This window comes from Hyperoodon ampullatus (assembly GCF_949752795.1).
Source record: "Hyperoodon ampullatus genome assembly, chromosome: 8".
Lineage (NCBI taxonomy): Eukaryota > Metazoa > Chordata > Mammalia > Artiodactyla > Ziphiidae > Hyperoodon > Hyperoodon ampullatus.
The window spans coordinates 75,813,067-75,827,692 of record NC_136921.1 but is presented as its reverse complement, the minus strand read 5'-3'; the positions used below and the strand labels follow the sequence as shown (position 1 = coordinate 75,827,692).

Here is a 14,626-nt window from a genome sequence, read left to right as displayed (position 1 = left end):
AAAACCTACAGGATGCAGCAAGAGCAGTTCAAAGAGGGAAGTTTATAGCAATACAGTCTTACCTCAAGAAGCAAGAAAAATCTCAAATAAACAACCTAACCTTACACCTAAAGCAATTAGAGAAAGAAGAACAAAAAAACCCCAAAGTTAGCAGAAAGAAAGAAATCACAAAGATCAGATCAGAACTAAAAAGAAATGAAGGAAACAATAGCAAAGATCAATAAAACTAAAAGCTGGTTCTTTGAGAAGATAAACAAAATTGATAAAGCATTAGCCAGACTCATCAAGAAAAAAGGGAGAAGACTCAAATCAACAGAATTAGAAATGAAAAAGGAGAAATAACAACTGACACTGCAGAAATACAAAGGATCATGAGAGATTACTACCAGTAACTATATGCTAATAAAATGGACAACCTGGAAGAAATGGACAAATTCTTGGAAAAGCACAACCTTCCAAGACTGAACCAGGAAGAAATAGAAAATATAAACATACCAATCACAAGCACTGAAATTGAGACTGTGATTTAAAATCTTCCAACAAACAAAAGCCCAGGACTGGATGGCTTCCCAAACATTTAGAGAAGAGCTAACACCTATCCTTCTCAAACTCTTACAAAATATAGCACATCACTAATCATTAGAGAAATACAAATCAAAACTACAATGAGGTATCACCTCACACTGGTCAAAAAGTCTACAAACAATAAATGCTGGAGAGGGTGTGGAGTAAAGGGAACCCTGTTGCACTGTTGGTGGGAATGTATTTTGATACAGCCACTATGGAGAAGAGTATGGAGATTCCTTAAAAAACTAAAAAATAGAACTACCATATGACCCAGCAATCCCACTACTGGGCATATAACCTGAGAAAACCATAATTCAAAAAGAGTCATGTACCACAATGTTCATTACAGCACTATTTGTAATAGCCAGGACATGGAAGCAACCTAAGTCTCCATCGACAGATGAATGTATAAAGAAGATGTGGCATATATATACAATGGAATATTACTCAGCCATAAAAAGAAATGAAATTGAGTTATTTGTAATGAGGTGGATGGACCTAGAGTCTGTCATACAGAGTGAAGTAAGTCAGAAAGAGAAAAGCAAATACCGTATGCTAACACACATATACGGAATCTAAAAAAAAAAGTGGTCTGACGAACCTAGGGGCAGGACAGGAATAAAGACACAGACGTAGAGAATGGACTTGAGGACACCGGGAGGGGGAAGGGTAAGCTGAGACGAAATGAGAGAGTAATATTGACATATATACACTACCAAATGTAAAATAGATAGCTATTGGGAAGCAGCCACATAGCACAGTGAGATCAGGTTGGTGCTTTGTGACCTCCTACAGGGGTCGGATAGGGAGGGTGGGAGGGAGACACAAGAGGGAGGGGATATGGGGATATACGTATGAATATAGCTGATCCACTTTATTATACAGCAGAAACTAACACAACATTGAAAAGTAATTATGCTCCAATAAAGATGTTAAAAAAAGAAAATGATCAGGCTTCCCTGGTGGCGCAGTGGTTGAGAGTCTGCCTGCCGATGTAGGGGACATGGGTTCGTGCCCCAGTCCGGGAAGATGCCACATGCTGCGGAGCGGCTGGGCCCTTGAGCCATGGCCGCTGAGCCTGTGCGTCCGGTGCCTGTGCTCCACAACGGGAGAGGCCACAACAGTGAGAGGCCCGTGTACCGCAAAAAGAGAAAAAAAAAAAAAACCAACAAAGAAAAAAAACAACAAAAAACTGCTAAGTAAACTATTATGTGAAAATACTGACAAATGAAACCATTTTAAATATAGCTAGATATGCTTAAATGAAAGGATTAATAAAGTTGGTTAAGCAGTAAATACAAAATTGTAGATTTTTCATTACCTAGTCATTAATAAGTGAGCTTAGCCTGACCAGGGTAACAAAGTCTAAGAAGCATGGGTTGTTCATCCATTCTGCAAAAGGGATGGCCCACATCTCTGAACTCTATAAGGGACAGGACTTTCTGTCTTCAGATTTAACTAAAATGAAAGAGCAGCAATGATTGACTACCTCCCATGAGAAACTTGGCAGGTAGTCAAACTGTGAAACGACTTCTAGGGAGACCACCTAGAGTATTTCAAGTACCTGCATCCTTGGGTCTCAATTTAGGCAGGCAGATGACATTTATCTTATGTATTTTACTAACTTGTGGAGACACTTTACTGATTTAAAAATCTCCTTGTTACTGCTTAGCTACATGATGGAAACTTTTGTGTGGGAACTGTTGTGTGTTATACATGTTACACGTGATGGGAACTATTTTGAGCTCTATATACATGTTCTGAAAGTCAGAAGCCTCTTGCTCCTAAAGGAGAAAAAAAGGTTTACTGTCATTGTAGTGTAGGGTTTAAGCACTCAAGCCTTGGAGACAGACAGGTCTGGGTTCAAATCCCAGCTTCCCTACTAACTAAGCTGAATGATATTGTGGAAGCTACATAATTGTTTCTCTTTCTCCTCTGAACAATGAGAATGAAAATAGTACTCACTTCACAGTTTGGGTAAAGTTTGGGTTGTTGTAGGAATGAATGAAATGGGATAATGTGTGCTAATTTATCACAGAGCTCTGCATTCGTAACTACTCTTATCATCAGAAAGATTGAGATTGACTTTCTATTTCTAAAGCTGTCTAGCTATGAAAGTCTGACAAACTTACTTAATCTTCTTGCCCCTCCATTTCCACATCTGTAAAATAGTGATAATACCTTTTCTACAGGATTACGTAGTATTAAACAAGGTACAGTACCTGCACACTGTGGTGATCTGTAGAGGAGAAAAGGCTTTCCTTTGCCCTTCTTTAAATATTTCACACCACAAAATAAATGCTTTAGTTCAAGTATGGATAAGCTTGTTTGGGTTGAAGACTATTTGATTCCATTTAGAATGGATTTCCAAGTCTAGTTATTATTTTGTTTCTATCCCTTACCTGATACTGGTGATAGCACTGTTATCTCTGTGGGTTTAGGGCAACCTATTAAACTTCAAGAATACTCACTCATTCAGTGCCATAGTATATTTAGGAACTTACAGTGGATGACCAAGTACTCTTAAGTATGAAATAATATTAAAAGGAAGGCCAATGCTCTCTGACGTCGCAAACCTATTTGCTTTTATTTTCATTTTAACAGAAGCAAAGTTAAAGCTGAGTTATTATACAGAGCTGGTTGTTGAGGAGAGAGTGTTGAAAATCTATAGGGGAGCACAGACTTCTACCATTACATACCCCATGCTTATGACTAGCTGTTCATACAGAAAGGTCTCACTGGTTAGGTAGTTCCAAGATCCAAAAATATTACCAGGTAAACATTTTGAGGAAATGCAAAATTTCTATATACAAAGTTTCAATCTAGAACATTACTAACTTTTTTAGAAGCTATTAATGTTATATTTTTTAAAATCTGAAATATCAGATTTTAAGAACATTCTGTGTCAAGTTTGAATATCTTCGTGATCTTGATCATGATAGTTTTTTTCAAATGGCTGGTTGAGAATAAACCACTTCCCTAGTTTGCATAAAGCTAATTGGTTTGGGGTTTGTTTTCCTTCAACAGATCATTCTGCAACTATCGTTACCATAAAGGATGAAGATGAGAATAAATTTGTGAGCAGACTGATGAGGGAAAATAATAACATTACCATGAGAGTTTGGCTTGGATTATCTCAACTTTCTGCTGGTAAATGACATATCTGTATGTACAGTGTGCAAAGAGAGTTCTAACTTGTCCTAAATACCAAGTCAGCCTCACTAAAGAATGTCAAGTGGTGGCTAATTCGAATGCTTCTTAGTGATGAATAAACTAGGTCTGCTGTTTTAGAGGCTCATAAATTCCTAATGAATAAACAGGTGACTTATTAGTAATGATGGAAACACTAATGAAATAGAAAATCAGGTTAAATCACTGGAATTGTTTTAGAGGCTTAAGATACTTGGGTCAACAGAATTTGTTTTTCTCCTGTGGCAATATCTGTGTCCCTCGTGTCCCCCACCAGGAACCCTTAGATTTCTAGTGTCTATCACACAGTGTTTTTGTAGCTTTTAACTGTTATTCAGAAAGTTCTCTTCCTGTTGTTCCCTTCCCTCTTGGAACGTTTTTTACCATAGAACTAAATTAAGTCTTAATGGTGATTTTTTTTTCATACTAGCTTAGTAAAATTGCAGAAATTTGGTTCTAAAAGGTTTGTGGAAGAGTTTTTCAACAAGGCGTAATAGATAGAGGGTTTCAGTGTACTTGGAATTGATAAAGAATGAAGAGTACAAATTTGATAGAAGAATAGGAAGTCTGCTTCACATTTTATGCAAATTTGAATTCTAAATAATGTGAATTCCAAAATATTAAGTATGTGTCAAAAAGTCAGTGAACTCAAAGTTGGCCATCTAAATGAATTATAAATTGTGTTTATACTATCACCACAAGGTGGTGCAACCTCAGCTGGAAAGCAAAAACGGAGTCATGGTGAGGAGGCCTTGGACCCCGCTGGACCTTTCCTTGCCCACCGGGAATGATTATTAATGGGGAAGGGGGGCGGAGAGCAAGAGAAAAGGGATACAGGTCTTTAGAAGTCTATCCGTCACAGAATAAATGTACAGGCATTCTGCACTTTAATCAAAGCACCATATTCTGCATCAGTGCTGTCTAATAGAACTTTCTGCAAAGATGAAATTGTTCTATATCTACTCTGTCCAATGTAATAATCACTAGCCATATATGGCTATTGAACACTTGAAATGTGGCAAGTGCAGGTGATGGACTGATTTTAATTTTTTCACTTTCAATAAATTTCATTTTAAAATAGTGGCACAGCACAGTTCTAAGGAAATAAATTATATGAGCCATGCACCTTTTAACCTTAGTAATTTAGTTGCAATAAACATAGTTATACTTAATTTCTTTCTTTAGATCAGTCCTGGAATTGGTTAGATGGATCAAAAGTGACATTTGTCAAATGGGCAAATAAATTTAAGAGTGGCAGTGGACAATGTAGCATTTTGTTAGCTTCAAATGAAACTTGGATAAAAGTTGAATGTTCACGTGGCTATGGAAGAGTTGTCTGCACAGTTCCCTTGGGTAAGTATGTAACCTGTCCTTAAGGAACACTTTACAGAATAGGTCAGGAAATAAATGTACAATTCAATAATGTGCAAAGTTTTGTACTTTGTGTTAAAGTACTTAGTCCTTAGATTATATCCAAACAATCTTGATTAACTCATAGATTCTTTCCCTCAGAAAAATAGATTACAAATGACAGTAAATGCATAAGATGTCTAGGACTCCCAGAGGAAAGTGCTAAACTGTCCAAACTTTGTATATTCTTTCCTAAGAAAAATGGAAGCTGCCAGAGTATTAAGGAGGTCATTTCTTTGAAAATGTTAAGATGTATTTTATTCCATAGTTCAAACATGTAAAAACTCAAAGGTCTAATTCTGCAGTTAGTTTGTTTCCTTTCTCCTCATTCCCATAAAACTCATAATTAACAACAATGCAAAACTATTTAATTACTTTAAATGTCCTGAGTATCTATAGGAAATCATAATTTGAACTTCCATGTCATCATAACTGATACATAAAATAACCACAAAAATCTTATCTTAATAAGCTCTAAAATTTTCACATCAACATTTTTAAAGATTAGCATAAAATGTTCAGTTTGGTGTACAAATATTAAAAATAAAACCCTAATTCTAGGTGACCAGTATCTATATATTTATGCATGATTCAGCAAATATTTAGATTATCTGTTTTATGTGTGGAGCTATACCCATGTACAAGACAGATAAGATTCCTTTTCTCACAGAGCTTACAATCTAATGGAGGAAGACAGATAATAAGTAACCAAGCAGGTCTATTTTTAAAAGAGAGGAAAATATCAAATAGTTATAAACTCTGTATAATGGAGACTAGGGGATTGACTACTCTAGATCAGGTTGTCAGAGAAGACATCTTAGAGAAGGAGATATTGAAGCTGAGATCGGAAAGGCCTTGGGGACCAGGGTAGGAGTCATAGCAGGCAGAGGTGCCAGCTGGAGCAGAGAGCCTAAGACAGAACAACTTGCTGTGGGCTCAGGGAAGAGCTGCAAAGTAGACAGGTGCCAGACACTTAGGGCTTTGGAATCCCGAGTCAAGAGTTCAGGTTGCATTCTGAGTGGAATGCAGAGTGACTAAAAGATTTGGGGGGAAAAAAAAAAGATTTGTGGGGGAGCAGGGTTAGAGTAGTATAAACCAAGAATTCTGTTTTGGCATTTTGAACTATCCATGTGGAGATGAGCTATCCACATGGCATGTGCAGTGTGTGCCTTTGGACATATGAGAGAGAAGGGAGGTCAGCATAGAGATGGTATTAAAGCCATGGGAAAAAATGAGTGCATCTCGACAGCATGTAGACAGGAGCCTGGGACAGTGTTTGAAATTGAATAGCAAGGAACTAAATGAGGTCATCCTAAAGGCTTAAATTCCTCTAAAGCAAATAATACTTTATTTGGCACTAGGTAAGTCAAACACAAACATTTACAACTTTTAGCAATTTGCTATCAGAGTAAGGTAATATACTGGGAATGATGGTCTCAGGGATGATAGGAAGGGAAGTGAGAATAATGATAGCACTTTAATTTCTTTGGAAGAAAATTGCTATAGCAATGAAGAGGATTTGAATGAAAAGAGTTAAATTGGAAAAGAAAACACTTAAGTGTCTGATGATGAATTGTGTTCACAATCAGGTACTTACTGTATCTAATTTGTACAGTGTTTACATATGTGACATAGAGCCTAATGTATAAAATCAATAATAACCACTTTTATATTCTCTCCTCCACTGTCAAACCTTTCCCTGTTCTAGGCCCTGATTACAGAGGAATGGGTATCACATTTGCTGTGCTCAGTTTCTTAGCTCTCATCAGTGGATTGGTCTGGTTGCTTTTCCAAAGGAACCGTTTGCACTGGGTGGGCTTCTCTTCAGTTCGGTATCAACAAGGAGCCAATGAAGATGAAATTATGCTTCCTTCTTTCCATGACTAAACTCTTCTAAAGGTTTGCTAATTTGCACTGATGATTTAGGAAAAATGAGCCATTTAAAATTTTCCCAGTGTCAGTATTTACTCTGTTTCAACATAGAAGTCTTAAGTACTTTTTCTTTTTTTGTTTAATTGCTATCCTGGAATCTACAATTACACAATTACCCACAAATGCCATGTTTATAACTCTACTTAATAGAATGTAAAGGAACCAAAGCTGGAACTAAAGTCCAAATTGTTCATAAGGTAATAAGTTTAATGTGCATTTTTCTCTGTAAGAATGTGGTTGGTAATAAGGATATGTATATTTTAATGGTATTTTAACACAACATCTTAGGAAATCAAAACTGGCATATTACTAGGTCACAGATCTACCTTTTAAGAACATCCAAGCCAAATCCAAAATTAGTACCTCAAGGTAAAAACACAACTGTAAATAATGTCAACATTGTTTTAAAATAGTCATTTGTAGCATTTGGGGGAAATTATTGAACAATGAAACATGTAAACAGCAAAATGGTGCCTCTTGGCAAGAGTTTCTTATACTATTCCAAAGATATTTCACACCAAAATTATTTAAATGCAAATGTTTTGTTCTGTTCATAGTTTTGGTGTTTTTTTGTTTTTTTGTTTTTTGCCGTATGCGGGCCTCTCACTGTTGTGGCCTCTCCCGTTGCAGAGCACAGGCTCCGGATGCGCAGGCCCAGCGGCCATGGCTCACGGGCCCAGTCGCTCCGCGGCATGTGGGATCTTCCCGGACCGGGGCATGAACCCGTGTCCCCTGCATCGGCAGGTGGACTCTAAACCAGTGTGCCACTAGGGAAGCTCCATAGTTTTTTTTAAAAAAAGATTTAGTACTTAACATTTTTCTGAAATGTGTTTTTTTGTTTTATGTACAACATATAACTGTTTTCTTTTTAAAGGGAATCAACTAAGGATAAGATTTTTTGAAAATTTCACAATTAATATACTTACATGGTATAGCAACTTCTGACTAAGAAATTTTTATGACTTTGTTGCCTTTTTACATAAGCTAAAGAGAAAAGAGGCCTGTGAAGGTAACTGTGTATCTCACATTTGTAAAAATGAAAATTTTACCATGAAACTCTAAACCGTGTGATTACTACTAAAATATTTAAAATTAGGAATGGTTTAGGAAACAGTCTTGTAGTTATCGTTTTGAATTTTACCACCTAGAATATATTCTCAATAATAGCTTCTACTGCATATGGTGAATGTTTTATTCAGTGTTTAACTTATACTTGTACTTTAGAATATTTTTGTATAAAATCCACAGATTTATTTTAAAATTTAGAGTGTTTATACTATGATAACATTGTAAATAAATTTCTAAGACAACTTTAGTATAGTCTAAAACTCTATAGTACAGTTGTCCTGAACTATTTTTTACTGAATTTGTTAAACTAATTCTCTTGCTCTATGATCTGTACAATTTTAGTTGTTAAGACTTCCTTCAAAGAACTAAACAAACTGGATGCAAAAAGTACAGGTATATGTAGTAGTGATGACATAATAAAGTCGTTTTATTTTTTAAGTAAAAGTGTTGTTGATCCTTGTTGGGGAAAAGAAATCTCTAGATTGGGCTTTATTATCTTAGGCATATAGCATGACAAGAAATAAAGTGTCCAGCTATTGTAAAGCAAGGCATCCTTAAGATTTTGTGTGCATTTTTAAAAGAATAAATGAAATCATCCCTACATCTCTGAATGTTTGATCTTAGGCTCTTTTTTTGATTCCTCTGACTCAGCGTTTCTTTAAACTACTGGATCAGCAGGGATTCCACCTATCATCCACTTGCTTCTCATTCTGTGTGCTCCCTTCAGGAGATCCCGTATACCACCTCCCACCCGACGACATTCATCAACCACTTCTAAGTCAGTAGTTCAAATATCTAGTTTATGTTTCTAACTCCCACTGAACAATCTCCATGAAAGTCCTTCTCAACATGATCAGAACTGCCTGTATTGTGTTCCCTTCCTCATTTCCCCTGTTCCAAATGTCTCAGAAGAACTGAAGACAACTTTTTCCAATCTTCCTAACTAATCCAACACCCACATGTGATCTGACAAAATTGATATTTCAAAACCAGGCACCTAAAAAAGCAGGCAAATACACCCAATGGTCAGGTATAGGGGACAAATTTAGAAGTGCTACCAATGACTGTCCTCTCACAGCATGTTCCCTTCCCTGATCCCAGGGCAAGATGTTTCATTATCTGGGAGATCTCCTCTGCAAATGGCTGCTGTAGTGTTGGCAACCCCCAGTCCTGACCCCACTGCTGAGTTGAATCTAGGGAAAGCCAGAGATTCAGGTTCCTTTCTCTTAGGTTCATTTAATCCTAAAACCCTCTTGGAGAAACAGAGACCTAATTGTTAGGTCTTTGCTCAACAACTTTTTATCTAAAAAGACAAATTTTAACTATATATATCAAAGACTTTTTTTTTAAATTAGACCTCATGATCTGTACAAAGTTAACTCTGATTTCCTGTATATTCTACATTCAAACATTTTCACAATATTACATCTCAACAAATTTAGTATACACCTATTTCTCTTTTTTCCCAAGCTAACTTAATCACAAGCAGAATTTGAGACTTTTTTCTATTCTCCTAAACAGTTCTTCTTCTTATATTCTCCTTGAATTAATATGAAGACAGTATACCCCTTGTTTCCCAAGCTAGAAACTCAGAAGTCATCCTTAAATTCTCTCTTTCTCATCTCTCAAATCCAACAATTCTGTCAGTTTTTTCCCACACTTCTCATGAACTGGTTATCTCCATTGCCAGCTGTCTTAATTCAGACCTCTATCCTTTTTTGCTTCCTGGATTATCTGCACGAGGCTCTTCACTGGTCTTCCTCATCAGCCGTTCCTCTCCATCCCATTTTTCCCGTTCCTGGGCCTAGGGGACCTGAAATTCACAGAGGAGGACTCCCCCTCTGTTTTGGTCTAAAGTTATCTAGGCCTAACTTATCTCACAACAAGGGAGCTCAGCAGTGCCCAGCCCAGGACCCTCCCCAGGGACCTTATGTGGGTTGATGTCAGTCCTGAGAAGTCGTAAGAGGGCATCTGGTTCCCTGGCCAAATACCCTCTTAATACAATGTAAGGTCAAGTAAATATTGCTCCAATTGCTAAACAACAAAGAGCCAAAGTCAGATAAAACTGGAATCCAGGAATCAGGAAAACATTGGTGATTTTAACCAATGGAAATGCAGGAGATCACCAGAATCCAGATGGGAGTGAGCTGAAAAATGAAAGGGAAATTAGGAAATAGAGAACATGAAATCTTGAGAAGTATGTAGAGATGGGCCATAGCTAGAGAGAGAAGGAGAGTTGAAGAAGATTTTTTCCCAAAGGAGAGCAGAAAGAGATTCACAGGTTGAGAAGCATAGAGGAAAGAAAACAAAACACATCAAAAACTAAAAACGATGGACAGAGAGAAGTTGATGATGCCGGGGAGAGATGGGGAGTCATTAATGGAAGAAAATCTTGGAGAAGATGGGATGAGAGGGGCAGTTCTAAACCCACATAAAGAGGAACTAGGTTTGGATGGGATGGGAGGAAGCATGCATTCCTCTCAGGGCAAAAGAGAAAGACCTGTGTGAAAGGGAAGGGGAGAGCAGATAAGTATTTGAAGACGTTTGTCTACACCTGATGGCCCCTATTTTCCTACTGAGTAGAAGGTGAGGTTTTCTGCCGAGAAAGACAAGTATCAAATGGGGTTTCAGCGTGAAGAGCATAATAAAAAAAATTGAAATATTCTGTGTGGGGAATGAGAGAGGAGAATGAGAAAGACAAAATAAAAAGATTGCAGAAGAGGCTTACTGGGCCCAGATGAAATTAAAAGCCGTATATTAGTAGAGGCAAGCATCAAGAGAATTAATAGATTTCCTCTACCTGCCCTCAGCTACTTCACTAAAACTGAGGGAAAGGAGACTAAGAAGAAGAAAGAAGAGACCCCATCCTCAAAAAATTAAAAATAGAACTACCATGTGATCCAACAATCCCACTTCTGGGTGTATATCCAAAGGAAATGGAAACAGGATCTTGAAGAGATAACTGCACTCCCATGTTCATTGCAGCATTATTCACAATAGCCAAGGTATGGTAACAACCTAAGTATCCATCAATGGATGAATGGATAAAGAAGATGTGATACACACACACACACACACACACACACACACACACGAATATTATTTAGCCATGAGAAAAAGAAATTCTGCCATTTTCAACAATATTGGTGAATCTGGAGGGCATTATACTAAGTGAAGTAAGTCAGACAAAGAATGACAAATATGTATGATATCACTCATATGTGGAATCTAAAAGAACCAAACTCATAGAGAGTAGAATGGTGGTTACCAGGGGTGGGAGTAGGGGAAAAGGGGGGATGTGGTTTAAGGGTACAAACTTCCAGTTATAAGATGAATAAGTTCTGAGGAATATACAGCATGGTGATTATAGTTAACAGTACCGTGTAATATAGTTAAAAGTTGCTTTGAGAGTAGATATTAAATGTTCTCACCACAAAAAAGAAATGGTAATTATGTGACAAGATGGAACGCTATGGTGGTCATCCTTTTGCAATATACATCAAATCAACACACTGTGCACCTTAAATTTACAAAAGGTTATATGTCAATTATATTTCAAAATATTTCAATAAAGCTGGAAGTTTTAAAATTTTCTTTTAATTTTGAAAAAGGGAAAAAAGGAAGAGACCCCAGGAGTCAGAGTTGGCCAGGTGGATGCAACAGAGAAACAAGGGAGGGTATGGTATCCAGGCTCGATGAAGAAGGGAGAAATAGAAGGCCAGGAAAAATGAAGTCAAGGGATTGGAGTCTGGAATGAGGTCAAAGAGGAGTGAAAGAGAAGGAAAAATAAAAGGTATGAGGCGTAACTGGAAAGTAGAACATCATAGTGAGAGATTTTGATGAAATAGTGTGTTATTCCATGCAGACGTGGTTAAGTAGTCTGTTTTGTCATATTAGCATAAAAAATGAGGAAGTATGCATCAGAGTTAACAGTGGGGAAAATATGTCTTCCCTTAGTTCAAATGACTTAAAAATAAAAGACTGCTGAAATGGGTTATTTGCCTAAATGATGTTGATTCATTAAGGTTCTACTTCTATGGTAAATCTAACCATTATATGACAATTAGCTTTCACACAGAGTAATCCACATTGATACAATATGCTTTGGTGCCCGAGGTGGGGGGTGGAGATGACTTTTCCAAATACATGACTGCATAGAGCTGTTCATTCTACTTGTGTAGTTAGCAGGACAGAAGTGTCCAGAATCAGGATGTTTTTGTATTTAATAAACATTGTGTACATTTGGAAGGATTTGCTTTGGATTTGAGTTTAGTATATAAACCCATTATTGACAGTCTGAGAGGAATGATGGACATGAATAAGTTGAGCAAGACATTGATACTTTGGCAAGAGAGACTGAACCTGGAGAGGGTGGGAGAGTCCAGCAGAAGACCTGGGCTCTGGTTCATTTTTTGGCATTCACTGTGTGCCTGTGGCTAAGTGATGTCCCTTCTTTGGACCTCAGTTTCCTTATCAGTAAATGAAGATGGCCCCTACCACCTCTAACATTCTGTGACTCTCCTTATAGACCCCTTTGGTCAGATAGATTTCCTTGGTGCAATCACTCCATTTCCGACTGGACTATTAGAGGAATGGAAAGGGTTAGAAAGGATTGGAAAAGGTTAGACTTGATCTTTTAGAATAAACTTTAATTTTTGAGCAGTCTTAGGTTAAAAAATGAGCAGAAAGTACAGAGAGTTCCCATATACCTCCTTATCTCTCCCCACGTTTCCCTATTATTAGCATCTTGCATTAGTGTGGGACATTTGGTAAAACTGATGATCCAGTATGGATACATTATTATTAACTAAAGTCCATAGTTTACATTAGGATTCATCTTTATGTTGTATATTCTATGGGTTTTGACAAATGTATAATGATATGTGTCTACCATTATAGTATCTTACAGAACAGCTTCACTGCCCTAAAAGTTCTCTGTGCTCCACCTCTTCATGCCTCCCTTCCCACCTCCCCCAACCCTTGGCAACCACTGATCTTTTACTGATACCACAGTTTTGCCTTTTCCAAAATATAAAGTTAAAATTACAGGGTATATGGACTTTCAGATTGTCTTCTTTCACTTAGCAATATGCATTTAAGGTTCCTCCATGTCTTTTCATGGACTGATAGTGCATTTCTTTTTAGTGCTGAATAATATTTCATTGTCTGGATGTACCACAGTTTATTTATCCATTCACCTATTGAAGGATATCTGGGTTGCTTCCAGGTTTTGGCAATTATGAATAAAGCCACTGTAAATATCTACATATAAATTTTTGTGATAGGGACTTCCCTGGTGGTCCAGTGGGTAACCCAATACAGGGGGCCTGGGTTCAATCCCTGATCAGGGAACTAGGTCCCACGTGCAGGTCGAAACTAAGAGTCCTCATACCGCAGCTAAGAAGTCTGCATGCTGCAACTAAAGATCCCACATGCTGCAACTAAGATCCGCATGCCACAACTAAGACCTGGCACAGCCATAAATAAATTAATTAATTAAATATTTTTTTAAATTTTTAAATAAAATATTAAAATTTTAAAATAAATAAATAAAATATTTTTTAAAATTTTGTGAATATGTAAGGTTTCAGCTTGTTTGGATAAATACCAAGGAGCATGATCACTGAATCATATGGTAAGAGTATATTTAGTTTGCAAGAAGCTGCAAAGTGTCTTCCAAAGTGGCTGTACCATTTTGCATTCTCACCAGCAATGAATGAGAGTTCGTTTTGCTCTCCATCTTCATCAGCATTTGGTATTGTCAGTGTTTTGGATTTTAAAAGCCATTCTAATAGGTGTGTAGTGGTATCTTGTTTTAATTTGCAATTCCCTAGTGACATGTGACGTTGTATGTTTTCATATGCTTTTTGCCATCTGTGTATCTTCTCTGTCAAAGTGTCTGTTCAGCTCATTTGTACATTTTAAAATGGAGTTGTTTGTGTTTGTAGAGTTTAGACTTGATTTTAAAACACTCTTTTGGTAATGACATGAGACAATGTCAGGGTTTAAACAAGCAGCCTGCCTGGCCTTGATTGTCTGGTTCCAGAGACACTCACTAGTGGAGTTACAGTTGGATAGTTTATACATATAATAACAAGTATGGGTGGTTTCCTTCTTTTTTTTTCTTAAACGACAGAAATTTATTGTGTCACAGTTCTGGAGGCCAGAAGTTCAACATCAAGGTATCCATCAGAGTTGGTTCCTTCCAAGGGCCGTACAAGCGTAGTTCAAAGACCCTTAATCCAGGAGCTGCTGACAGAGAAGAGCTGTCTGAGGGCCACAGTCCACTGAGAGAAGAGCCTTTGAAAAGGTTTCTGACCATTAGGTCCAAAGGACAAACACCACTTTAACCAAGGGATCAAAGTTAACATCACCAGTGATGAGACAGAATGACATGGTCCTCCTGGGCTGGGCATATGGCTTCTGTGGTACTCTTGCCAGAAAACAAACAAACAACAAC

The 14,626-nt window shown here is 37.3% G+C and overlaps 1 protein-coding gene across 2 annotated transcripts in view; it reads left to right on the top strand.

Annotated features, from left to right (window-relative positions):
• The window catches only part of LOC307057309 (CD302 antigen), a gene marked incomplete at both ends in the record, with an annotated part of 126,404 nt that overhangs the window by 84,174 nt on the left and 27,604 nt on the right, over positions 1-14,626 (top strand). Inside the window, 3 exons of one of the 2 annotated variants that reach the window (XM_079710469.1) lie at positions 3,595-3,717; positions 4,942-5,109; positions 6,875-7,053. In XM_079710469.1, coding sequence (XP_079566595.1) covers positions 3,595-3,717; positions 4,942-5,109; positions 6,875-7,053 — 470 coding nt within the window. Of the gene's footprint in view, positions 1-3,594; positions 3,718-4,941; positions 5,110-6,874; positions 7,054-14,626 lie in introns of those variants that run through there. The other variant, XM_079710468.1, reaches the window with a different exon arrangement.